A 23,694-nucleotide genomic window follows, 5' to 3' on the forward strand; every position below is an offset into this window, starting at 1 on the left:
CGTTGCTAATTGTGTGAAAATGCGTTGCAATTGATCAATTGCAGCACCAAACTAGGCGTTGCAAAGGCATTACAGAAAAGTGGGTCACAAAATATCAATTGCAACACAAACAACGGCGTCGCAAAAACTTTTAGTCTTTTGCAACACCTCACTTCATTGCTAATAGTTTATGTGCATTGCTACTTCATTTTCCAAAACTAAATTGGTTTAGAAAAAAAATCAAACTTTTTGCAACAACTGGCGTCACAAAAAACACTTTTTAACAACACCATACAACGTCGCAAAAAAGTAACTTTCATCAACACCTTTGGCGTTGCTAAAAGCAAAGTTTTTAGCAACCGTGCATACACCTTTGGCATTACATACAGAGCGTTGCAAAAAAGGTGTTTTTAATTGCCAAAGGTCAACACCTGTATTTTACACGCAATATTTTGATTATTTTGAATGTGCAAAATTCTTCCCAATGCAATTTATATAGATAACAATAATCACGCCATATCAATTCACAATGAGCCATAACAATATATATCATTAACTAAGATCAATAGATCATCTATTACAAAATTGTCAAAAGTATCTACAAAACTAATACATTGTATCACATAATTGTCACAACAATCTAGAAAAAATTCTTCAATTTTTCGAAGTTCACAAATGTCCATAGTTGTCCATAGTTGTCCACAGTTGTCCATAGCCTGCCAATTTGAACATCATCCATCCATGTTTTCTTCATGAATATACCGACATTATATCGACTAATCTGGTACAAAAAAAAAAGGCAAATAAACCAATAACAAAGCTAAAATGCACTCAAAGTAAGCAATGCATGTGACAAAATGTTTAGCAAATCAAACTTATAGACCTAGCGTGTAGAAACACCACTACAACCAATTGGTTAGAGTCCTCTTCCTGTTGCAACTTAATTTATCAACAATCAATCAAGGACATAGAAAGATTTACTTACAAGGATCAAATTTATCAGATACATATAGGTTTGTAGGCATACTCAAACAAGATTCCAGTAAGTAACTAAGTATCTAGCTAGATTACTCAAACAACTCAAATCATGATCCTTACTTCACCATCAATATGGCACAAACCATTCCTCCAAAGTCTTGGTCTCGAATACTCTTGCAAAAATAATGAGGTGCAAATTAAAAAAATCAAATCCAGAAAATTAAACTTCCTACTAGATTAAAAGTAAAACAGACAAGAGAATAATGAGCCATGAGACAAAGAAATTTATTTTTGTTTACTCATAAACCATGCCTGGGATAAGATCATAGCCTGTCACTGCATCATCTATTGGGTCAAAGCGATTTTGGGATCAAATATGATACAAAGACATATCAATCAATTCAACAAAGACATTTCTATCTGCGAAACTCCAAGAATTAGTCATAAGGAAAATAGACCATCCAAAAAGCATGCAAAATGATTAGCAATATTCACGAGACACACAAACATGTAGATGCCTTAATAACAAGCTTTCTTTCCGGAAAGGATATGAAATGAATAAAGATTGTACTAAGCTAAGCTCCATTGCACCAATCCATGGTCTGACTTAACCATAGTGTTGCTCTAGACACAAACCTACCAATTCTAACCCATTCCACTAATCAGACATATTTTAGATGGACTGGTCCTACCAGTTTCAAGGATTGAACCAATTCACCGAATATCTAGTAATGGTCCTTAGTCTAAACCCATCCCAACACCTTTCTAACTATCCAACACGTGAAGCCAAGAAAACTTGTTCAACTTACTCTCAATTGCGAGCATTATCACATGATCAGATACATGTATCTTTTACTTACGAAAGTCCTCAAACAAGAGCAACTCAAAAAAATTAGAACAAGGGAAATTTGTACCTTGATCCAAGTGGGAAGAAAGGTAGGTTACCACTTCATGGCAACCCCTTTGTTGGTTGATATATACCTTCTAGATTTCCAACCAATTTATAATGACCTGATTTAGTACAAAGAGCAGGACATCCTGAAAGTTGAAACAAGAGGGAGTCACGACATCTAGAGCCTTACTTCAAACAATACTACAAACTACTGTCAGTAACACTTTTGACTCGTACAACAAAATAAAAACCTTGATTACATGGTAGAGCAACTTCCAAAAACTCAGCATTGCAGCATGAAACCAAATCACATGAAACAATTTAAACAATTAAAGCAACCTGATCGAAATGCAAAGGAATACTAAGATAAGATGGTCCATGAGAAGATAAGATGGCATCAATCAAAACTTAAAAGTTAACCAACATGCCACATAACCATGTACCATTTATAGTCTACAAAAGTGAAATTTAAACTTTAATGTTGGTGGACTCAAAACTGAAAACAAAGATCATCTAAGCACCATTACACTTATTGAGAGAAGTCAACTTAAAATTTACTGTTAAGAAAACTTAATAATAAATTAAGAACCTAAAACAGATTGCAATGGGGAGAATCTTTACTGATTTAGGAATTAGCGAGAACCTCCTCTGTTGTTGCAGAATATAACCACTGACACAATAAGATCAGAAATACAATGCATACAATTACAAATATATGAGCAAAACATATATTCATATAAATATATAGGTTATATATATGAGAAATCGGGTTGTAAATCTGGGAATAGGTTTGCTTTAGATAATTTTAACTTAGTTGAATGCACACAAACAATGATAGTCTAGCCAAGCATTAGATTTAAGATCAGTGGCACATCATGGCTGCTAATTCATATAACTGACAAAAATTCAGTCAATCAGTACAACACATACTACAAAGTATGAGATAAATTTTCACAGCTTACCTAGCAAGAAAATGAGGAACTAGATTTTCAAGCCAAGATCTGTTAGACATTTATCACTTGTGCTCTTCTGCAGGAACATGAATCAACCATATAGTTACAAGCTAACGTGCTTGCAGACACACACACACATAGAATCCAAAAGAAGAAAAAGAATAGCAGAAATTTGAACAGACCTGACCAAGTGAGACGGTAGATTTAAGGCCTCCAAACAACTCTTTATTCTGTGAAGGAATTCATAAACGAATTAACAAATTATCGACTGACACTTGCATGACTAGATCATAATCTATGACAAAGGGGATAAGAGGAAACCGCCACTCAGCAATCAGTAAACGTAATGGGATTGATTGAAGTTTTCACACCCCCTTCCATATATATCAAGCACATCGCACTACACAAGTTCCAGATAAGAAAATAAAAAATTAAAATTTTCAACATACAATAGAATTCAAAATGTACATAAATTACAAATGAAACAAATAAACTATAAGAATACTTGAATCACTTGTAGAGTAAACCCAAAGAGAACCTAAAAGAAACTAATTAAGCCCAAATAAGAGAACCTTGCAACCTTCAGAATCAAACCTCGGTCTCATGTGGAGGAGTAAGTAAAAATAAAAGCTTATTGCGACGGTTGTTTTAAGATGGAGAGAGGAGCTAGATACGTTGCCGGTGGGAAATGGGGGGTGGCGGTGGTTGAAGAGAAAGTTAGAGAAAGAGAATGTCTTTTAGGGCTTTTAGTTTTTAGTTCGAGCGCTAAATAGGCCTACCCATCAGTTGCAATTCCAAAAATTTAAGACCCGCCTAACAAAGCCTATTAGCAATGCCACTCTCATTGCAAAAAAATTAGATATATCATTCATTAAATATTTGTTACAACACAAGTGAGGTTGCAAAAGATCAAATTAAATTTACCCACGCCAATGGCATTGTAAATGATAAAGGCCCTCTATAAAAATTCCCAAAAATTGTATTATCTTTTTTCAAAAATAAAATTACATCTATTTGCCATGCAAGAGGCGTCACAATAGATAAATCCATACACAATATGAACAATAACACGATAAACATTTAGCAGCTCCATAAGGCGTTGCAATTGGTGACCTTAGCAAAAAAAAATTGGCGTTGCAAAAAGGTGCGTTGCAAAAAACCCCTTCTGTTGTTGTGTAAGAAGGACTTGAGTGACTCTTTCTTATCTTGGGATAGTAGGAGTGAGTCCAAGTCGGCCTTCTTGTGCCTGTTGTGGACGTAGTGGTTGGTGAACGTATCCGTTAGCTTTTCGAAGCTGTCGATGGAGAACCAATCGAGAGCTCCCTCTTTCAGGCTTGCAAGGAACAAACAGCATTGTAGGAAGTCAAATTCCTGTGCACTGTAGAGTGCAAGGCTCTGGATGTAGCGAGCTACATGTTGACTAGGACACGCACTGCCATCATACATCGCGAACCTTGGTTGTATGAAGTCTTAGGGAGCGGCCTTAACAAGTATTTCCGCTATAAACGGGATACGCTCGGTTGGTTTTGAGCATTTTCTGGACGATCTGGGTGGCATCCTTTTTCACTGTGCTCTGGTCGATTCGCTGGTTGAGGCTGTTGATCTACTGGTTGACCTCGTTAATGTCGTCTTATGCAGTGGCAACGTTTGGGGTAGCGATCTCTTCTTTGAGTACATCATTCTCCTGCCAGAGCAGAGTGATGCTGTCGGACATCGTTCCCATTAAGGAAACTAGGATCTTGACTTGTTCTTGGAGGCTTTCCATGCTTCGTGGGCTTGAGTTTTTTGTTTTTTGAGATTGATTTAGGGTTTGTGAACTCAAGAAATCGAGCCACAAACGACGCCAATGTAAAGGATGTATTTGGTTCTTCTTACAAACGTAGATTCGATCAAAGGATTGGATTGATTGGATTGAATTGACCGGGTTCGTATGGACGAACTGCCTACGTATCAAGTTCGCGCCTCTGGCTCTCGCACTTCAGGTCAGATCCAGGTGTTCAGCTCACGCGTGTGTCATGATGACGAGTTAAGCACACTTATTATGAAGCGTGCCTGAAGCCACGGTATTGATGACGATAATTAAGATTTCCGTTACTGACCATTGAGGAGAGCGAGAGTTCATGAGGTCACTGTTAGGTGAGGTCGTTCGTGTGTACTGAGTCACTATGAAGCGAGCTCGTGTGACAAAGACTTCAGGTCGGTTGGCGAATGCTGGCCCAAATTGCTTGCTGTAGTCGAGTCACTAAGAAGCGAGTTGTAAGGACGAGGACCGTAGGTTGGTTGGTGAAGATGTTTATGTTGGACACGTGCTTGATATTCATTGGATGTTAATATTATTTTCCTCACAGTATTCACTCAGAATACATTATTACATAAGGAAACTACATGAAAGGCTACACGTAGGGTGCAATATGTTCCAATCTTAATGTACATGATACGAAGAACATAGTATGTCGAATCGAATACCAAAATCCAATCATAAAACATGACTTAAATGGATACATTTTATTTCTTCTTCATTTAAATCATATACAAACGCATTCCCCAGCGCATTTAACTAATTAACATGTGAAGGTAAAAGATCCGCATTAAGCGGCTTCAGCTTTAGTTTTTGTATCATTTTCCTCAAAATTCCTGGAATTCAAAAAATAATAAAGAAAAATTAGTGCTATAAAAGATGTAGAAAAGCATTATGCTCTATAAAATCCAAATCATTAAAAGAACTTTAAAAAAACATTCATACTAATATTACACGAATATATGCAAATGCCACTTTCAAAAGAAAAGCTTAAATTTCAAAGATAATAAGCCTGGCACATTTTCAAAACACGAATAAAATTAAAGTTTATGCAAACACCAAAAGAGAAGTAAAAGATCAAACCATTTATTTCACTATCAAGAAACTCAAGCGTACCATACTAACATGCGGTTTTGATTTCAGCAAGCACACATAAACAATGAATATGTTTTACCCTAAGAACACCGGAACAAATAGAATTTATTTACCTATGGAAAATAGATAGATGTAAATCACTTTTCTACCACTACAAATACTCTCTTATCTAGTGCAAAGTACTTTCCTCCAGGGATTACAAGGGCGTCAGAAAGGAGACCCCTTCAAAAGCTTGCTGAGATAAAAGATGGGATGCAAATCTAATGTAATATAAACAACTCATTATATATCATTGACAGTCACCTTTAGATATAAACCAATAAAAGTAGCATTCTTTAATTTCTCACTCGCCTTTCTCATTGGTATCGATGTCCTTTGAGCAGAATTTATGGGTATATGACATTTGTTGTACAATTTCTTGCATTTGGTAGAAGAAACACGGATATTATTTTTGACATCTGGACAATACATGGTACTGTTTGGGACATAAACATACACACAATCTTTGATGGTTGTATATGCATCGCCCTGCTTATGAAACCAAGTGTTGGTGATCTACACAATTAATAATCTCGAGCTAAGCTCTAAACTCACGATTTCCCTATAAACAACCAATTTTTAGCTGCTTTACAACCATATAAACTAATTCTTTTGGAATTTCTATGTACACACAGTTGAATCCACCTTCACTATAAAAAAAAAAAAAAACAAGTCAAGCCTCTACAATACCAGAACACTCAAACCCTAGGTGGTAGCAAAAGGAAGTTTCAATCTCCATAGAAAAATAAGAGAGAAAAAAGGGAAAATAACACCCAATGTTAAAAAAAACAAAGTTTGAAAAATGATTGATCTTTTTTGATGTTATACATGGAGCACCCCTTATCTTTTGCAATGGCTACCGAGATGTCAACAATTATAACTTTAAAAAAGAACACCCTACCTTTTTCGAAAACATGAACAATCACCATATCTAATTTCATACCTCACTTCTAAAATGTAAAGTTATATCAAATTATTGATCGTTTCAATCAATGTGTTTAAAGAGACCCATGTATATGTCCTTATGGATACACTCGTAGATGAAGTTCCATAAATCCAGCTCTGACATAACTTCTATTCAAATATCTAACAAGATAACAAATTTGCAGGGCGAACTCTAAAGTGAAATCTCTACAACAAAAAGATGAGTAAGACGCCACCTTTCAGAGAAACAACCATTCCCTTCGAAGATAGCTGGTTCATTCCTTCTTTTTAGTTCTTTTTTGGGTGTGATTCTTCATTTCAATCTATCTATGACTTTCTTTCTGTTGTGTAGGACGTATTTTGAAGGCCTTAAAAAAATTTATTCACGAGATGCAATGATCTTATCAGATTCTACTATTCTAGTCTTTAACTCTTAAAAGGCTTGCCATCTGTGTGTGCGGGTATGAGAAAAATAAAGTTGAATGGATAGCAAGTTATAACCAAGACACCATTATAATCAAGTACTATGATGTAGACCAAACCAACGTTAATACTTCTCGAAGAAGTATTTAACAATGAATCAAATCAATTTTAGGTTCGTTCAACTTTTCTATTCACTCAAGGAGAAGACCATATTCTGGTTCTAAGATATGACTACGGTTCAAACAATTTTTCTATTCCTTAGTGACACAAAAGAAAATAGAACAGAAAAAGGAATTTTTTTGGGAGCGACAGATGCTAACCGTAAGGCAATGAAGTTCTTTACCATCTATATTATATATATGAATACCTGTCACAGTCCAACAATTATTTATTTATCACTGGGATAACTACAAAATGAAAACTCTAACATAGGATATCAATTTATGATATGCAACAGAACACATCTAATCAAGGCAAAGGTATATAATCAAAACAAACAAAGATATGAAATGTAGAAGTAGAAAAAAAAAAAAAAAACAAAACAAAACAAAACAAAACAAAAAAACAAAAAAACAAAAAAACAAAAAAACCAAAACAAAACAAAACAAAACAAAAACATGTAAAACTACACTTGAGGAGTCTGGACATGCTTTGATAATTTGTTGATACAAGATAAGAAAAACATATGGACCCAAAACATATACGACCACCAACAGTAATTGATTTATTACTGAGATAATATCAATAGAAATTCTCACACAGATGAATAAAATTTCAACATAATGCATGTAATCAAAACGAATGAATATATAAAACGCGGAACCAGAGAAAACATAAATCATGCATGTAGAACTCTACTTGAGGAGTCTGGACATGCATTGATAGTTTGTTGACACAAGATAAAGAAAACATATACGACTAATGCAGAGACAAATATGCTTGCATTTATACTAAATTTCCTATAAAAATTAAGTTTGTTATTGTCAAGAATTTACAGTAAAAATAAGAATGGTCTTACTTCTTCTGAGTTGTAGCAAAAAACAGTTCATTGTGCAAGAAAACCACATCTCTCATAGTTTCCCTACCTTAAATTTTTAAATAAGCAAGTTAAAATAGGCTTGGAAACATGATTAAGCACACCATAAATGACTAGAAACCATACAACAAAAGCTATAAGAAGACTCATTCTATGTTGTACATAACAACTCATCACCTCTCTCTCTTGGAGGACTTGTGATCATCATGTAGAAGTAAACAAGATGACACTATATGTTGAATATTTGACTACATAGGTTGTAGTTAGGAGCCTTCAACTAGTATGTAGAATTAACAAGGAGATATCACAACAATCAAATGATATCTTGTGATATATACCACTGATAACATGAAAACTAAGGGAAACGTCCAAACGTCATATATAAAGTATAACCAGTACACCAAATGATATCACAAACACCCATCATTCAAATTCATCAAATAAACACACTCAAATCTTCAAAATTATTACATATAAATACTTACAAGTTAAGTTTTAACTAGGTGTTCATTTAGATGAACTTCATTACATCTCAACAGCACTATAAACATTTTAATCCAAAAACAAATAAACATAAAGAAATTAAAGGGGTTGATTGCTTACATACAACGAGTGAAGAAGTAGCTCTGGCGAAAAGAAGAAGTGCTTGGGCACGTTGAAGAGGAGGGAGTTGGGAAAAGAACATATGATTAAGAAGTGGATGATAAGAAATCTTGGAGATGAACTCTTAAATCTTCTGTGTGAAAGATGTGTATTTGCTGCTTCTATTACTGATTATGGTATTATTATTGAAACACCACTCTCTTCTCCATCCTTTTTGGCCTTGTCTTTTTTGTTTCGGACATTAAAGAGTTTTTGGAGAGAGTTCGCAGTGAGAGAGAGAGTTTAGGGAAGAGGGAGCATTTATGTTTTTACCCCTCACTGTTGCTGTAACGCCCGTATTTAAAATACATATTTATTAATTAATTATTTATTTATTTATTTATTTAAAAATTTGCTGGATTAGATTTGGGATACGCGGGCCTGATTTTTCTAGGCCCGAGTCTGTGTTGGGCTAGGGTTTCAGACCCAAGTATATAAACACATTGTTCTAGATAATAGGGTTCTGGAAGAATAAAAAATAATGAAAATGGAGGCAGAGCTAGAAGCTTGTTTGCTCGAGCGTTGGAGCGCGACGATTCGGACTGGGAGGATTCGTCGAGCGGTTACGTCATGTGAGTAGTTATTTTTACTATTTCACTAAATCTACAGTTTTTCGTGTATCAGTGTATACGGACATTTTCCCTGTCTAAGGTTTCTGTCCGTTATTACTATTCAATTTCCTGTTTTTATTTGGCGTTTTGTTGTTTTTGGTAAAATCGGCTGGAGTGTTAAACTGTTGGAAACTGTTAGATATTAAACCTTGTTAGTTGATTGGGTGGACTGTCGAAGCTATGAACAGGCGTTCATGGAGGCGCAGCCCATGAATCTTACTGCCTTTAGATTTTGTTGTTTTGTTTTGGGTGGGTTATTGTTGGTTTGAAGATTGGTGTTAGTGGAAGTTTGGTCGGTGCTGTCGGCACTAATGGCGCCGGTGGTTGGGCTGTTTTTGGGTTAGTTTTATTTGGTTGAGTGATGATGGGTTGAAGTGGGGTAGTGTAGGGCATATGAGGCTGTCGAATGGATGCTGGGAAGCTTGGTGGAAGCTCCCAAGACTTGTTAATGGCGGCTTGCCCAAACCAAACACTGCAGTAACACAGTTTGAACGTTTTTGTTGATATTGTTGTTGTATGGGTTTGATGATGATGGGGTAGTGTAGTGTGGGTGTGGGGGATGTAAATGGGGTCGAGTGAAGCTTGAAACAAGCTTTAATGGTGGCCGAATTTTGTCTCAGATCTAGTTTTGGTTGAGATGTTAAATTTAAGAATTGAGTTTTTGTGTTTGACAAAGTTGTAGGGGTTGTTGCAATGAGTCAAACCGATATGAGGGAGAAGGGTAATTGGTGGCCGGCATTTTGGTGGTCATTATCTAATTAAGATTTGACGTTGATATTGTGACATTATATAATATCTTGAAATATATATATATATATATATATATATATATATATATATATATATATGGGGTACCTTGATGGCTCAATTGACAATGCCTTTATCTTGACAAATTTCGTCCACGTCCGTTTGATCACAACCCATCCAACGCCCAAGAACTATTCCTTATCAAACAAAGAATTCAGGGTGGGTATAATGGTCATTTTGATTTTCTATTCATAAAAAAAACAAAAAACCCAACAAAACACCCTGAGACTTCTTCTTCCTCTCTCTTCCTCACTCACTCTCTACAGAGAAACCCATGCCAATTTCTTCTTCACAAAAGATCACCCGACTATTCAATTAGAGCCCATTATCTTTCTTTTTCACAAAAAATCACTATACTATTTTTTTGAAATTAGCCATCTCTATAAACCAAGGTAAGTTAATCTTATTTTATCGTTCTTTTGGTTTTTCCAATTTGTAAGAAGTTAATATTCTTTGCTTTGATATTGTCCTTTTGAACTTAAGTGCTTTCTTTTCGAATTAGAATTCTTAGTTGTTTGTTCTCGAAGAATTGCTCTATAGCCCTCTTTTATACCATAATCGTTTTTTGCTAATTAGAATAGACGTTAAAATTGTCAATTTAATATATGGGAGTCATTAATATCTATTTTAAGTCATTTGATATTTTCTCTGTTTCTTTTTTTGCTAGAAATGGAAGAAAATGTTAGAGCTTTTGTTGGCACTTCTTCTTGTTGTACTGATTCTCAAAGTAATGACATTAATAAATTAGTTGCTCCACACTTAGGTATGAAATTTAATAGTGTTGATGAAGCAAAGACTTACTACAGAGAGTTTGGTAAACAGGAGGGATTTGAGATTCGTGTTCGGACTACGGATAAAAAACAAACGGGTGTGGAATTACCTTCTAGTTGTCTATTGGTTTGCTCACGCGAGGGGGTCCATAACAAGAAAGAAGAAATTGAAGGTGTAGCTTCGAGAAGTACTTCAACTATTAGATGTGGTTGCCAAGCTAGAATGCGAGTTACAAAAAGAAAACTTAAAGATATATATGATGTGAGTTTGGCTGAAAATCGCCATAGCCATGGTTTCGTCACTCCATCAAAGAGACAATATATGAAAGGTAACAAAAATATGCCCGAGCTTCGCAAAGAGTTTGACGAGGTTTTTCATGACAACGGTATACCCGTAGGGAAAGTGGCGACGCTTTTCTATGGGGATGAGATTGGGTTTCGAGAAAGCATTATTGGAACCACCATTATGGTTTGACGAGAAAAATGCCTAAAGATAATGATGCAACAACAGAAGCGTGCTTCACTATTTTAGGCGTAAGAGTGCTGAAAATCCTCGGTTCTACTATGCTGTTCAATTAGATACAAAAGGTGTAGTAGTAAATTTCTTTTGGGTTGATGGAAGGTCCCATGTCCAATATGAGTACTTTGGGGATGTTGTATCTTTTGATACAACATATAGAACTAATGTTTACGGTATGTCGTTTGCCCCTTTTACTGGAGTCAACCACCACATGCAGTCCATTCAGTTTGGTTGTGCCCTGCTACTTGATGAGATAGAAGAGACATTTGTGTGGTTGTTTCAGACATGGCTTGCAGCTATGGGTGGTCGTCCACCAACTTCAATACTTACTGACCAAGATTTAGCGATGACTGCAGCAGTTAGAAGAGTTTTCCCTACTATTCGACATCGATTTTGTCTTTGGCACATTATGCAGAAATTTTCGTGAGAAGTTGTCATTTGTCTACCATAGGCTCGATGCTTTGTGTTCGAGCTTACATATATTATTTGGAAGTCATATAGGATTGTTGATTTTGAAAGCGGGTGGTCTGCACTCTTGTTGAAGTATAACTTGACCGAAAATACTTGGTTGACAAATATATAAAACCGTGACGTCTTGGGTTCCGGCTTATCACAATGACATTTTTTTTGTTGGTATGCATACGACTGGGCGAAGTGAATCAATGAATTCTCATTATGATCAATTCGTTAGTTCGACGACTACACTTATGGAATTTGTCCATGGTAATGAGAGGTCTTTTGAATCGATAGCCAGGAATGAAAGGGAATCTGATTACCGTACCGAACATACTTCTCGCATTGTGGCTAAGGATGCTTTCCTCCTCAAGCATGCAGGTAAAGTTTATACCATTAGTGCTTTCAATAAATTCAAGAAACATTTAGAAAAGGCTAAGATGAAGTATAGAATTGTTGGAGAAGAGATAGACATACATGGAATAGGAATTTATACGGTGAAGACAAGAGACATTAAGCAAACTTCAATTTGGAAAGTGACTTTTAATAGAGGAACTTTGGAGGGTGACTGTGAATGTAAGAATTTTCAGTTCGAAGGATTACTTTGTGCTCACATTTTAAAGCTTTTTCAGCGTTATGACATCGAAGAGATTCCAGATCATTTTATTTTGAAAAGGTGGACGCAAAAGGCAAACACATACAGAGCGGTGTTTGATGGTGGACTAGTGGCCGGTCATGAAGACCATGAGCCATTAAGAGTTGCCCATTGTATCAAGATTGCTACTCAATTGGCTTATGATGCATCAACTAGACATATGCATATTTTATTCAGAAGATGAGTGAAATGTCTATTGGAGTTTCGGAGCTCAAGGAAACTATCAACAAAACGGATGCAATGAATAATGAAGCACCTCCAGTTGAAGAGCCTATAGTTGATACCTCACAGGTAATTTATTTAGTTTGTTTTTTTTATCTTTGCAATGATAAAAATCCTATTTGATTTTAACTCTTAAATCTTCTTTTCAGCTCTTGGTTTTAAATCCCAACATTTCTCAAACGAAGGGGAGGAAGAAGAAAATGGAGAGAATGAAAGGCCCCAGGGAGGAAGCCTTATAGAATCCAGGAAGAATGTGTAAATCTTGTAATAAGATTGCTAAGCACGACTCCAGAAATTGTCCATAAAAATTAAAAAACAAGAGTGTGGAATGACATGCTTGTTGAGTGTGGAAGGACCGTTGGTTATGTTCTTACTGTCTTGTTTTTTTGGGTGTTTTTTTTCTAATTGTAAGAATTATAAAACTATCCAATTTTTTGGGAGCTTACACCAATGATTTCGTTTTTTTTTTTATGTCGGATAATTGATACTAGAAAAATGGTACGAGGCAGCTGATCCTAGGTTGTAGAAAGTCCGAGTGATTCGATTGTTGTTCCTGATGGAGCGGCTTTGTCCGCATATCAGATTTTTTGAAATGTGAGGAATTTCCTTGTAGCTGTGGAAGAAATGGGACTTCCCAATTTTGAAACATCTGATCTGGAACGGGTAGACACAATTTTGAGAAATTTCAGTTTTTGAGGATGTACATTGTTGCTTAGATAGCTGAATTTGGACAGGCGGATGTGGTATGTCAAGATTTGGTGGGAGTCTAAAACCTAGCAATTCCGGAAAATATTTCACAAGGAAAAATTAAGATGGATCTGTGTTTCTTGTGTTTGCTGTTGTTTCATTTTCATTACACAAAGACAAGAGACAAAACACTTGGTTGAATTCTTTTTCTTAACTTTTTTTAAGTATTTTAAGTGTGAAGGGGTTAGTTTATTTAGCTTTGTTTGTTTGAGTGTTTAAGGAGTTTGAAGACTAGTTTAAAAACAAGTTTTTAAGGTTGTAGATTGAAGGGATGATGGCCGTAAGTTCCTGCAAGGATGGTAAAGGTGGAATAGATAATGGGAAATATGTGAGATATACACCTGAGCAGGTTGAGGCACTAGAAAGGGTTTATCATGAGTGCCCAAAGCCGAGTTCGATTCGAAGACAACAACTTATTAGGGAATGCCCATTCTCTCTAATATTGAGCCTAAGCAGATTAAAGTTTGGTTTCAGAACCGAAGGTATAATTTTTCTTTGGAAGAAAAATGTTTGCTTTGTTGATTTTTTTGTTGATATTAATGTGTGTTGTGTTTTGTGTTTAAGGTGCCGAGAGAAGCAGCGGAAGGAGGCATCGCATGAACAAGCTTTTAATGGAGGAGAACGATAGGTTGCGTAGCGGTTATGTCGAATCGGTGTATGAAAATGGCTATTTTCGCCAACATTCACAGACTGTAAGAAAATCAAGATATTAGATGTTTCGTTTAACTTGATTTTGTTTTGTTTTGTTTAATTTATTTTCATTTTGGTTTGCTTTACTTTGGATTCTATCTGAGTTGGGCTACTCGTTTGTCACAGACTGGTCTTGCAACTACAGACACAAGCTGTGAATCGGTGGTGACTAGTGGTAAAGGCGGATGTGGTATGTCAAGATTTGTGCAATGATACTGATATGGTTTGTAGACTATAATTATTTTTCGGTTTGTGCTCAGAGTTTTCCATGTTATGTAGTGAGTTCAAAAGTTAAAATATCTGCAAATTAAATTGGTGCAGAATAATCGTTCATTGAACATGTTTGTCCATACTCTTTTTTCAGAGAAGAAACCAGAAGATGTCCCAATTGTAAGAGTTCTTTCTCTGGTTTAGTTATTTCCTTTCAGTATATTAGTAAAATTGTTGTCCCAATTGTATGAGCTATGAACAATGAATGTTCATAGTCCATACTGTACTATGAACAATCAATGTTCATAGTCATGAGCTATGAACATTATTTGTTTTTATCACAATTGGACTATGAACAGTGATTGTTCATAGTCCATACTGTACTATGAACAATCAATGTTCATAGTCATGAGCAATGAACAATTTATGTTCATAGTCATGAGCAATGAACATTCTTTGTTCATATCACAATTGGACTATGAACAATGATTGTTCATAGTCATGAGCTATAAACATTCTTTGTTCATATCATTCAAAAAATGAGTTAGTGCAATATTGTCAGCATGCGCCTATATCCCAGGCACTATAAGAGGGCGGGCGCCTATTTGGGTTTAGGGGCGTACGCCTATAGCCCAGATACTATAAGAGGGCGGGCGCCTATTTAGGTTTAGGGGTGCGCCTATATCCCGCATTAACTATAAGAGAGGCGGGCCTATTTGGGTTTAGGGCGGAGCCTATATCCCAAGCACTATAAGAGGGCGGGCGCCTATTTGGGTTTTACTTTTCAGTTGTTATTTTCGGTGAGTAGATTGTGGGCTTTGTGACTATGAACAATTGGACTATGAACATTGATTGTTCATAGTCATGAGCTATGAACATTCTTTGTTCATAGTCCACAAATTGTTCATAGTCCACAAAGAACTGTTTCTGTATCCAATTGGCATTCAAATACAACAATAATGAATGAACCCATATAAACAATAGCATAGCATTGAATTATTTTTTACATTGCTGATAACAAAGCTTTAAGTTTACAAAGCTTTCAATGTATACACTAACACACCTTGATCAAATACTTGAAGTTACACAAAACAGGTAACAAAATACAAACCAAGAAATGGCTAGATTTTCTTAATCAAACATTGATTTTTCTTAATTCCCATAAAAAAAAAAGTTATTTAAGCTCAGCTCAAATTGCAACATGAAACAAGCTTGAGGGAGCTAGAAACGAGTGGAACCTCGAGTAGCTCGAAGTTCACTAATACTTTGTCGGGAAGTCAAATTTCAGCATGTTCAGACTCGGCTCTTACTGACTGGGTACCAGAACAGTATCCAAACTCTACAAACCTGCTTATATGAAAATAGATTACAAGCATAATAACAGGTCAAGCCATCACTTGTCTTCACTCAACTATGCTACAAACCAATGTTTAAAAATGTGAAAGCACGGGACGAGGTGTTTGATCACTCATAAGCCTCCTCAAGCAGCAGATGACGTTTTCTAAATTCTAAACATTTCCTATTATGTAAGTATAAAGTTCTAAGTCGCATAAATCAAAAGTGAGCAAACAACCAAACGAAGTCCACAAAGTGAAGTAAACTTTGTCGTACATCATTATATACAACAATCTATTCATAAACTTGAGATTTATTTAGAGTTTATATATTATCATTAAGAGTTAACAATTATACTCCATTTTGCAAGACAAGAGGATAGATAGATAGATTGAAACATTTACAAGTTAAAGTAATGCATTAAAAATGGGTTAGTCCGGGCGTTTGGTACATCAATAATTCAATACTATTTGAAGTTGATGTCTACTTGCACTAAATTTTTTTTTTTTTTTAAAAAAAAAAAAAATGGTCTAAATTTTTTACGCCTCACTACTAAGGTGTATGCTTTCAAACGACTCAACACTTCGAGCTGCCTCACACCTAATCGAAGCGTCGCTTCCATTGCATAAACGCCTTACTCAACACCTTCAGCCTCAAACCCTGTAAAGGAGCGTTTTAGTTTTCTCCTGATTACAGTAGAGGAGAACGAGATGGGTTTGGACTTTGGATGGGACCGAGGTCGCTGTGAGCGAACTGCCTACGTATCTTCTCTCGTTTTTCCTTTACTTGGGGAGAGAAGAATCAGGTCCGACGTAGTTCCAGTAGGTGGTATTTATAGGATTCTGGGAGTGGAGATCCTTCAGACACGTGTACCCTTTGTGTACAAATGTAGGGTAGAGATCGTGAATGAGTGCTGGAGTGGTTTTGGTGTAAGTCGTGCTCTGATTGGGAGTTGGCGCGGTAGTCCCTATTTCCCGGTGGTGGGAAATACAAATAAGATTTTGGCAATGATTACATCTGGTGGGGCGCGTTCTGTCTCTGGCAAAGTGTTCGTACTGAGGTATCTTTGTTCGTACCACCTACTTGTAAGGAGTCGCTCGCAGATCGGTCTTGGAGGTCGATGCGTTGAGGTCGCCAGGTTTGTGCCGCTCGCAATGTTCCTTAGTGGGGATATTGCTCCCCACACACCTACTTCTAAGGAGTCGCCGCAGATCGGTCTTGGAGGTCGATCGCGTTAGGGTCGCCAGTAGCCGTCTGCAATGTTCCTTAGTGGGGATATTGCTCCCCTACACAGCCCCCTCTCAGTAGAATGGCTGGGTTCATGCAGGCGATCTGCTGAGAGAAGACTCAACACTTGGGTGAAGCATGAGCGAGCTATGGAGATCGTTCTGTTTGGGATGCCGCTGAGTTGGAAACTTGTAGCAAGGTGGTTTTGGCGGGAAAGAAAATTTTTGCGTGTTGCTGGCACGTGACAGAATCATAGCAGTTGGAAAGGAGTCGTGTCGCCGCGGTATTCGGAAGTCAGGAAAAGACAGTTCCTTGGACACGTGTGTGGGCTATATCATAGGCCGTAATCATAACTTCTTGGGAACTGAACAGGCGGTTGTGCAAAATCAAAATTGAGGCAACCAAAAAGGCATTTCGAGGCTTCTTCTTCCGCAAAAAAACAAGCGAGGGCTTTGCGGTGAGTGCTTCCGCTCTTTGTTTGCTTTTCATTTTAAACTTTGCTTTCTTCTCGTTCCAGTAGGGTTTATTAAGTTGGTAGGTCAGTGTTAGGTTATAGGGTTTAGGGTTTGGTGATTCGAGAATAAGGTGATATTACAATGTCGGATTCTGATGACACTCGTTCGGAAGAGGTACGGGAGGTTTCACTGAGCTGTGGAGAGTATGAAGAAGAGGATGAGGATTCGTTGAGCGGCGGTGATGATCGGACTGTAGTGGAAGAAGAAGTTAGGGTAGAGGAGGTTAATAGCCGATCTAGGTCAGAGGATGAGGTGGCTAGTACGTCTGGTCGAGGAGAGATGACGCCAGCAGGTGACCTACCCCTAAGAGCTGTAGATCGGTCCCATTTCGTTTCCGAGAGCTACTGAGCAGCGTATGGGGATTAATAATGCCCGACCGGAAATATACGAACCTAGGCTGAGTGAAAATGTTAAGTAGTGAGGGGTACAAACCTCCGAATGGTGGAGTAATCATATGTGAAGGTCGGTGAGTGAGGCGTTCATGCGCTACTGGATTCGAAATTGGTTTGTGACTTCTTGAGTTATTGTGGGAAGTCTCCATGTCAGTTCGTTGGCAACACCTGGCGACTATTCAAGGTGTTCAATCTGTTGAATGCGAGTGGGGAATTCCACATAGGTGTGTCTGACATAATAGAGCATTACGTAATGAGGCGGTCTGGTAATCTGAACTTTAGCTTGCAAACCATGCCGACGCGTTCTGCTGTGCTTGATGGTGTAAGCAATGAGGCCTGGACGAGGAGGCCGTTGTTGCTAGTGGGCAACTACTGTGCTAGTGGATGTAGGTTGCGAACTAGGATGTGTAGTCTAGCCGGTGGGTAGGCTTGTCTTCCTCTTGTTGTGTTAGTGGGTGAGCCACTGCTCTTCTAACTGGTTCATCTCTTTGTTTTGTTTGCAGATATTCCTGTGCGGACTCGAACTGATCGTGGGGAGATAGAAAGGTTCGCACGGTTGAGTCGGGAACAAAAGCGAGCTAAGCTTCCAGAGTTTGCTCATTTCTTTGAGGAAAAAGGAGGTGCTGCGATCCGGGAGAAGAGGAAGGTGCAAAAGGAGCGAGCTCTAAGTCGAACGAAGCGAAGGGTGATGGAGAAGCGTACAAGTGATCTGATAACACGGGAGGACCGAGACCGGGCGCGTGGCGTCTCGAGGCGGCGTCCTGTTGTGGAGGCTACGGGGGCTGGTAGCTCGAGCTTTCATCCCGGAGGACTGACCATTGATGCTCCTGTGGAGTTGGAGACTGTAGCTTCGCAGCTCCTCCCAGGGGTAGGTCGGAGAAGAGGAGAGCTGAAGTGGCTGAGCCAGAGGGAGCTCGAATGGCTAAAGTGGTGCGACATGCCCTGGGGGAGGGCTCTAGTGGAGGAGGTGGTGCTAGCGGTGGGCGCCGGAATCGGGCGCGTCCTGAGCAGGTCATGGACTTGGCCACCTTCGGTGCGGGATCTAGTCCGCCTCGACGAGGACGGGAACCCAGTCCGCTAGTGAAAGCGAAGGCTCCCGTAAAGCGAAAGTGGAAAAGCGGTACGGGTGGCGATGACCTGGAGGCCCAATTTGTATTACACCGACGAAAGCCGGAGGGCAGCCGAATCAGAAAAGCGACCGCATTGCGGCTTCGGTCGAAGTAAAGGTAGCGGCTTGTTTCTTTGAAACAGTTGCCCTGGATGGGAACCGCAAGGAATTGGATGAGAAGGGACTGGCGGATACCATACGTCGGATGGAAATCGCGCAATGTCTGGTACGTAGAATTATCGTCCGTTAGTATAGCATGTTAACCTATGTTCGTTGCTTTGATCTGTTTGCATGTGTGCATTGTGGCAGCTTGTCAGCGGCTTCCAAAAGTTGAAAGAGATTGCGCAGTTCGCTGAAACAGATAGGGAGTCTGTGCTGAAGTTGACGGAAGAGCTGAAAAACGTGCAGGACGCGGCCAAGATGGAGCGTGATGAGCTCGAGGGTCTGCGGAAGGCACATGAAGCTCTGACTCTGTCGAAGATGCTGAAAGACACCGAAGCTGAAGATCTGAAGCAGAAGCTAGAAGGAGCGGAAGGTAACGTTCGTGCCGCAACTGTGGAAATTGGGAGGCTGAACGATTATGCCCTCCACTGTAAGAAAGTTGCTTTCGGGGGCGCTACTAAAGGCGTCTGACGATCTGGATCTTGACTACGGAGATCTGAAATGGATTACAAAGCTTTGAAGGAGGAACACGCGCCTGCCGCGTCCCGTACACCACGATGGAACAGTGCGAGGCGTCGCCGGTAAAGCGATTAGGTCCTCCTTGATCATGCCGAAAACCGTGGTGTCGAAAATTTGGAAGGAGCTACTTTTTGATCTTGCGCCGATGAGGTTAGAACCGGGCCGGGATATCGATCGAAGTGGAAGGGAGGCTCTTTGAGGTTGATGAAGCGTTTGAGCTGTGGCCCGGTAGTGCCCCATGGAGGGCGAGCTGTGAATTTATTTTTTGTTTCTTGCCAGCTTATATGCTGTGATACAATAGAACTGGTTTCCTGGGGTAACCTGGGCAGTTCGCTTTTCTTGTGTTGTTATACTATGCTCTTAAGCGAGCTGGTACCCCGTGCTAATTCGGGGTAACCATGTGATGTTACTATTTGTGTAGCCGGGTTGGATTTCCTGAGTAGTCTCAGCAACTCGGCTAAACAACGATCTGTATGAGAAAACTGGTAAACCAGGTCGTCCCTTATTTTCATGCGGTGCTGGCTATTTGTTTTGCTTTGTGTGCTTGACTTCGTTTGCTTTGATCATAGCTGATTGTGATTAAATTTGCGCATAACGAGCGTGGTAGATACATTCGCGGTGACCACTTTCTGGCCGATGACCGGTAAGCTTGGATGAAGCGTCCCCGGCTGTTGGGTTATACCGGCGAGGCGTTGTTCGAATTACGATGTATTGATCTTTGCAAACCGAAGTGTTTCTTCCGCGTCGCGTGACGTGACGGTGTAGAAGCGAGGGTTCGAGGGGACATAATGATGGCGGGCAGATGGCGTTTGGCGTCTCAAGGCAATTATGAGGCGCCTAGGAAAAGACGTTTCCTAAGGAATATAAACGGTTCCTCGCATACCATCAAGGTATTTGGCCATCGTTGAGTCTGCGCTGCTCTCTGTCTTCTTCGCTCTACCCTGTCGCCGTGCTCTGCTCTTCTTGCTTCTTCACCAGGTACGTGGTTTCTTCTTTGTACATGTTATTCCGTTTGAGAAATACCCGGAGTAAGCTTTAGCTGACGCCGTGATATCTTTGTTGCTAGGTTAGACCATGGCTAGATGTCGCGCGTATGCGAGAGAAACGTCACCGTTGATAATGGAGAAAATGGAGTTTGAACGTTATGTGCCTGGTGATCGTGGGAAGAGGAAGGTCACTGATGGTGAGCCCAGGAGTCACAAACGACTGAAGAAGGCTAGTCGCTGCTCTGGCGGCGTTGTGTTCAGGTCGCCGCTGCGAGCAGGCGAAACTGCTTGTGATGCTGCGGGAGGCAACGATCTGGGGCAAGGTCGTGCAGTCGCTGGGGAGAGTTCGTCCTCCCAATGTAGGGATGTGGGGAGCGAATTCTACTACCTGGGGAAGACGGGGAAGAAGCGGATGGTGAAGCGCTCAGACTGCAGCTTCCACTCGGCGCCCATAGCGACTAGCGTTCTGAAGGGGATCGTGTTAGATGGTGATAAAGCAGAGGTGGAGGACGAGGACATGGGGACACTGCTGGGGACGATGGATATGGCCGCTTGTCTGGTGAGTTCAGGACACCCTAAGCTGTTATGCCTATTCCCAAAGGATTGGCATTCTGACTTTGCTCTTGCAGTTTCTTGCAGGGTATGATAAGTTGAAAGATGTTGTACAAAACACCGAGACTGGTGATAACCCTCCGCGTCGGTATTTTGGGGTGTATGCGGGCTGCGTGGGAGGCTGACAAGAGGAGGCTGGAAGTGATGATGACCAAGTACCAGAACGTTACTGCTGAGAATGTTTGTGTTAGTGGTGGACGTGTGAGCTAGAGAGGGAATTAGCTGTGGTGACTGCTTATGCCAAGAAATGCCAGAAGGTGGCGCGCAAAGCAAAGAAGGCGTATGCCGAGGCTTGTGTCGCCTACGCCGCTCTGGACGAGAAGTATGACGTCCTGAATAAAGCGACTGTAGGCGATGAGCCAGGGCAGAAGATGCGTGTGGTGCTAAGATCTGTCGGGCACACGGCTTCTACCAGCGCGCCACCAGAGGATAAGCACGTCATAGGTGAGCTTTGATAATGTGATCAGCCGTAGTCTCTGTGAGGTAGGAGTTGTAGGTACTGTTTACGCTATTCTCTCTTATATGAGAGTTGACAATAGAGCTGTGTTTTCGGGCTTGCCCGGCGATTCGCCTTTTATTTGGAGGATTTGGTTTCCATGGCGGTTCTATACTTTGTTTATTTTGTATGAGACGCCGATCTGGATTTTCTAGGTAATCCCAGCAGATCGGTGGGCATATCTATTGCAATGCTTGATCGAATATTGTTATTGGTTGTGTTTTTAGCATGCATGTTATGTGTTACGTGGTATGATGCATGTAGCTTCGCGATAGGCGAAGTGTCTGCTTTCGGAGAAGCGTTCTCGTTTTAGTCGATCCTAGAAATATAGGTCCTCGGCGTTACAAGGATTGGAGGCTAAGTAGCCCCAGCACATAAGCTCTCGAGTCGTCTGCTACCGAGGCGTTCGCTTTAGTCGATCCTAGAAATATAGGTCCTCGACGTTACAAGAATTGGAGAGGCTAAGTAGCCTGTAAGCTCCTGAGAGCTGTCTGCTCGCTGAGAGCGTTCTCGCTTTAGTCGATCCTAGAAATATAGGTCCTCGACGTTACAAGGATTGGAGAGGCTAAGTAGCATGTAAGCTCCCCGAGTAATGCGCTTTCGGTTGAGCGTTCGCTTTAGTCGATCCTAGAAATATAGGTCCTCGACGTTACAAGAATTGGAGAGGCTAAGTAGCCTGTAAGCTCCTGAGAGCTGTCTGCTCGCTGAGAGCGTTCTCGCTTTAGTCGATCCTAGAAATATAGGTCCTCGACGTTACAAGAATTGGAGAGGCTAAGTAGCATGTGAGCTCACGTCCTTTCGGCTGAGGCGTTCGCTTTAGTCGATCCTAGAAATATAGGTCCTCGGCGTTACAAGAATTGGAGAGGCTAAGTAGCACAATGAGCTCCCGAGAGTATGCGCTTTCGGCGAGGCGTTCTCGCTTTAGTCGATCCTAGAAATATAAGTCCTCGACGTTACAAGAATTGGAGAGGCTAAGTAGCCTGTAAGCTCCTGAGAGCTGTCTGCTCGCTGAGAGCGTTCTCGCTTTAGTCGATCCTAGAAATATAGGTCCTCGACGTTACAAGAATTGGAGAGGCTAAGTAGCCTGTGAGCTTTACCAATACAATTAAATGGAGTAGATAGTATCAGTCAGCACAAAAACTTTTCTTACATTAATGTGAACAAAAGATTTACAACATGAATGGCGCTACTGATAAAATTTCTTTAGTAAATAGGTATTCCAAGGTCGAGGTAACATCTTCCCCTCTTGGGTTTTGATCCAGTATGCTCCATTGCCTACGACGCGCTCCACAATGTAGGGACCTTCCCATGTGGGTGCTAACTTGGAGTCGTCTTGCGTCTTTTTCAGCACTAGGTCGCCAGGCTGAAAAGACCTAGGATGAACTCGCTTGTTGTAGGAGTTTTTCAGAGTTTGCTGGTAAGATGCGAGTCTGATGGCGGCTAAGTCCCGTTTTTCTTCCAACAGGTCGACTTCTCGTGCTAACACGGAGTCGTTGAGCCCCGACTCCACAAGTTCTGAGCGAGTCGTGGTGATTGTCAGTTCGGTGGGAATTACGGCTTCCGAGCCATAACATAAGGAGAATGGTGACTCGCCGGTACTGGATCGAGCTGTGGTGCGGTGAGCCCATAGGATATTTTCCAACTGATTTGGCCATTGGCTCTTGTTCTTTTCAATCTTTTTCTTCAAATTTTCCAAGATTGCTTTATTACTGGCTTCGGCCTGGCCATTACTCTGAGCGTACTGTGGAGTAGAGAACGCATGAACGATCTTCCACTTGGCTAGAAACTCCTTGACTGTTCTGCCTTTGAACTGAGGCCCATTGTCCATTACTAGTGTATGTGGCAAACCAAATCTAGTGATGATGTGAGTCCAGATGAAGTTTCTAACATGTGACTCT

General features: G+C 40.0%; 1 protein-coding gene and 1 long non-coding RNA gene across 5 annotated transcripts; one reads left to right on the forward strand and one right to left on the reverse strand.

Moving 5' to 3' along the window:
• Positions 1-497: 497 nt before the first annotated feature.
• On the reverse strand, positions 498-3,560 carry LOC147498805 (uncharacterized). Of its 4 annotated transcripts, XR_015194370.1 has the most exons (5): positions 3,308-3,560; positions 2,985-3,202; positions 2,812-2,878; positions 1,872-1,995; positions 498-760 (listed from the first exon to the last, which is right to left on the reverse strand). It is a non-coding gene; the product is annotated as an uncharacterized LOC147498805 (long non-coding RNA). The 4 variants fall into 4 exon arrangements; XR_015194368.1 differs by having other exon boundaries at positions 498-1,995; positions 3,375-3,560; XR_015194369.1 differs by having other exon boundaries at positions 498-1,995; positions 3,341-3,560.
• Positions 3,561-10,846: 7,286 nt separating this feature from the next.
• LOC147498806 (protein FAR1-RELATED SEQUENCE 5-like) lies at positions 10,847-11,894 on the forward strand. The gene is made up of 2 exons (XM_086563345.1): positions 10,847-11,333; positions 11,527-11,894. Exons 1-2 carry the CDS (start codon positions 10,847-10,849, stop codon positions 11,892-11,894), a joined length of 855 nt encoding a protein of 284 aa, XP_086419471.1.
• Positions 11,895-23,694: the final 11,800 nt, after the last annotated feature.

Source organism: Coptis chinensis, chromosome 5, assembly GCF_015680905.1.
Source record: "Coptis chinensis isolate HL-2020 chromosome 5, ASM1568090v1, whole genome shotgun sequence".
NCBI classification, from domain to species: Eukaryota; Viridiplantae; Streptophyta; class Magnoliopsida; order Ranunculales; family Ranunculaceae; genus Coptis; species Coptis chinensis.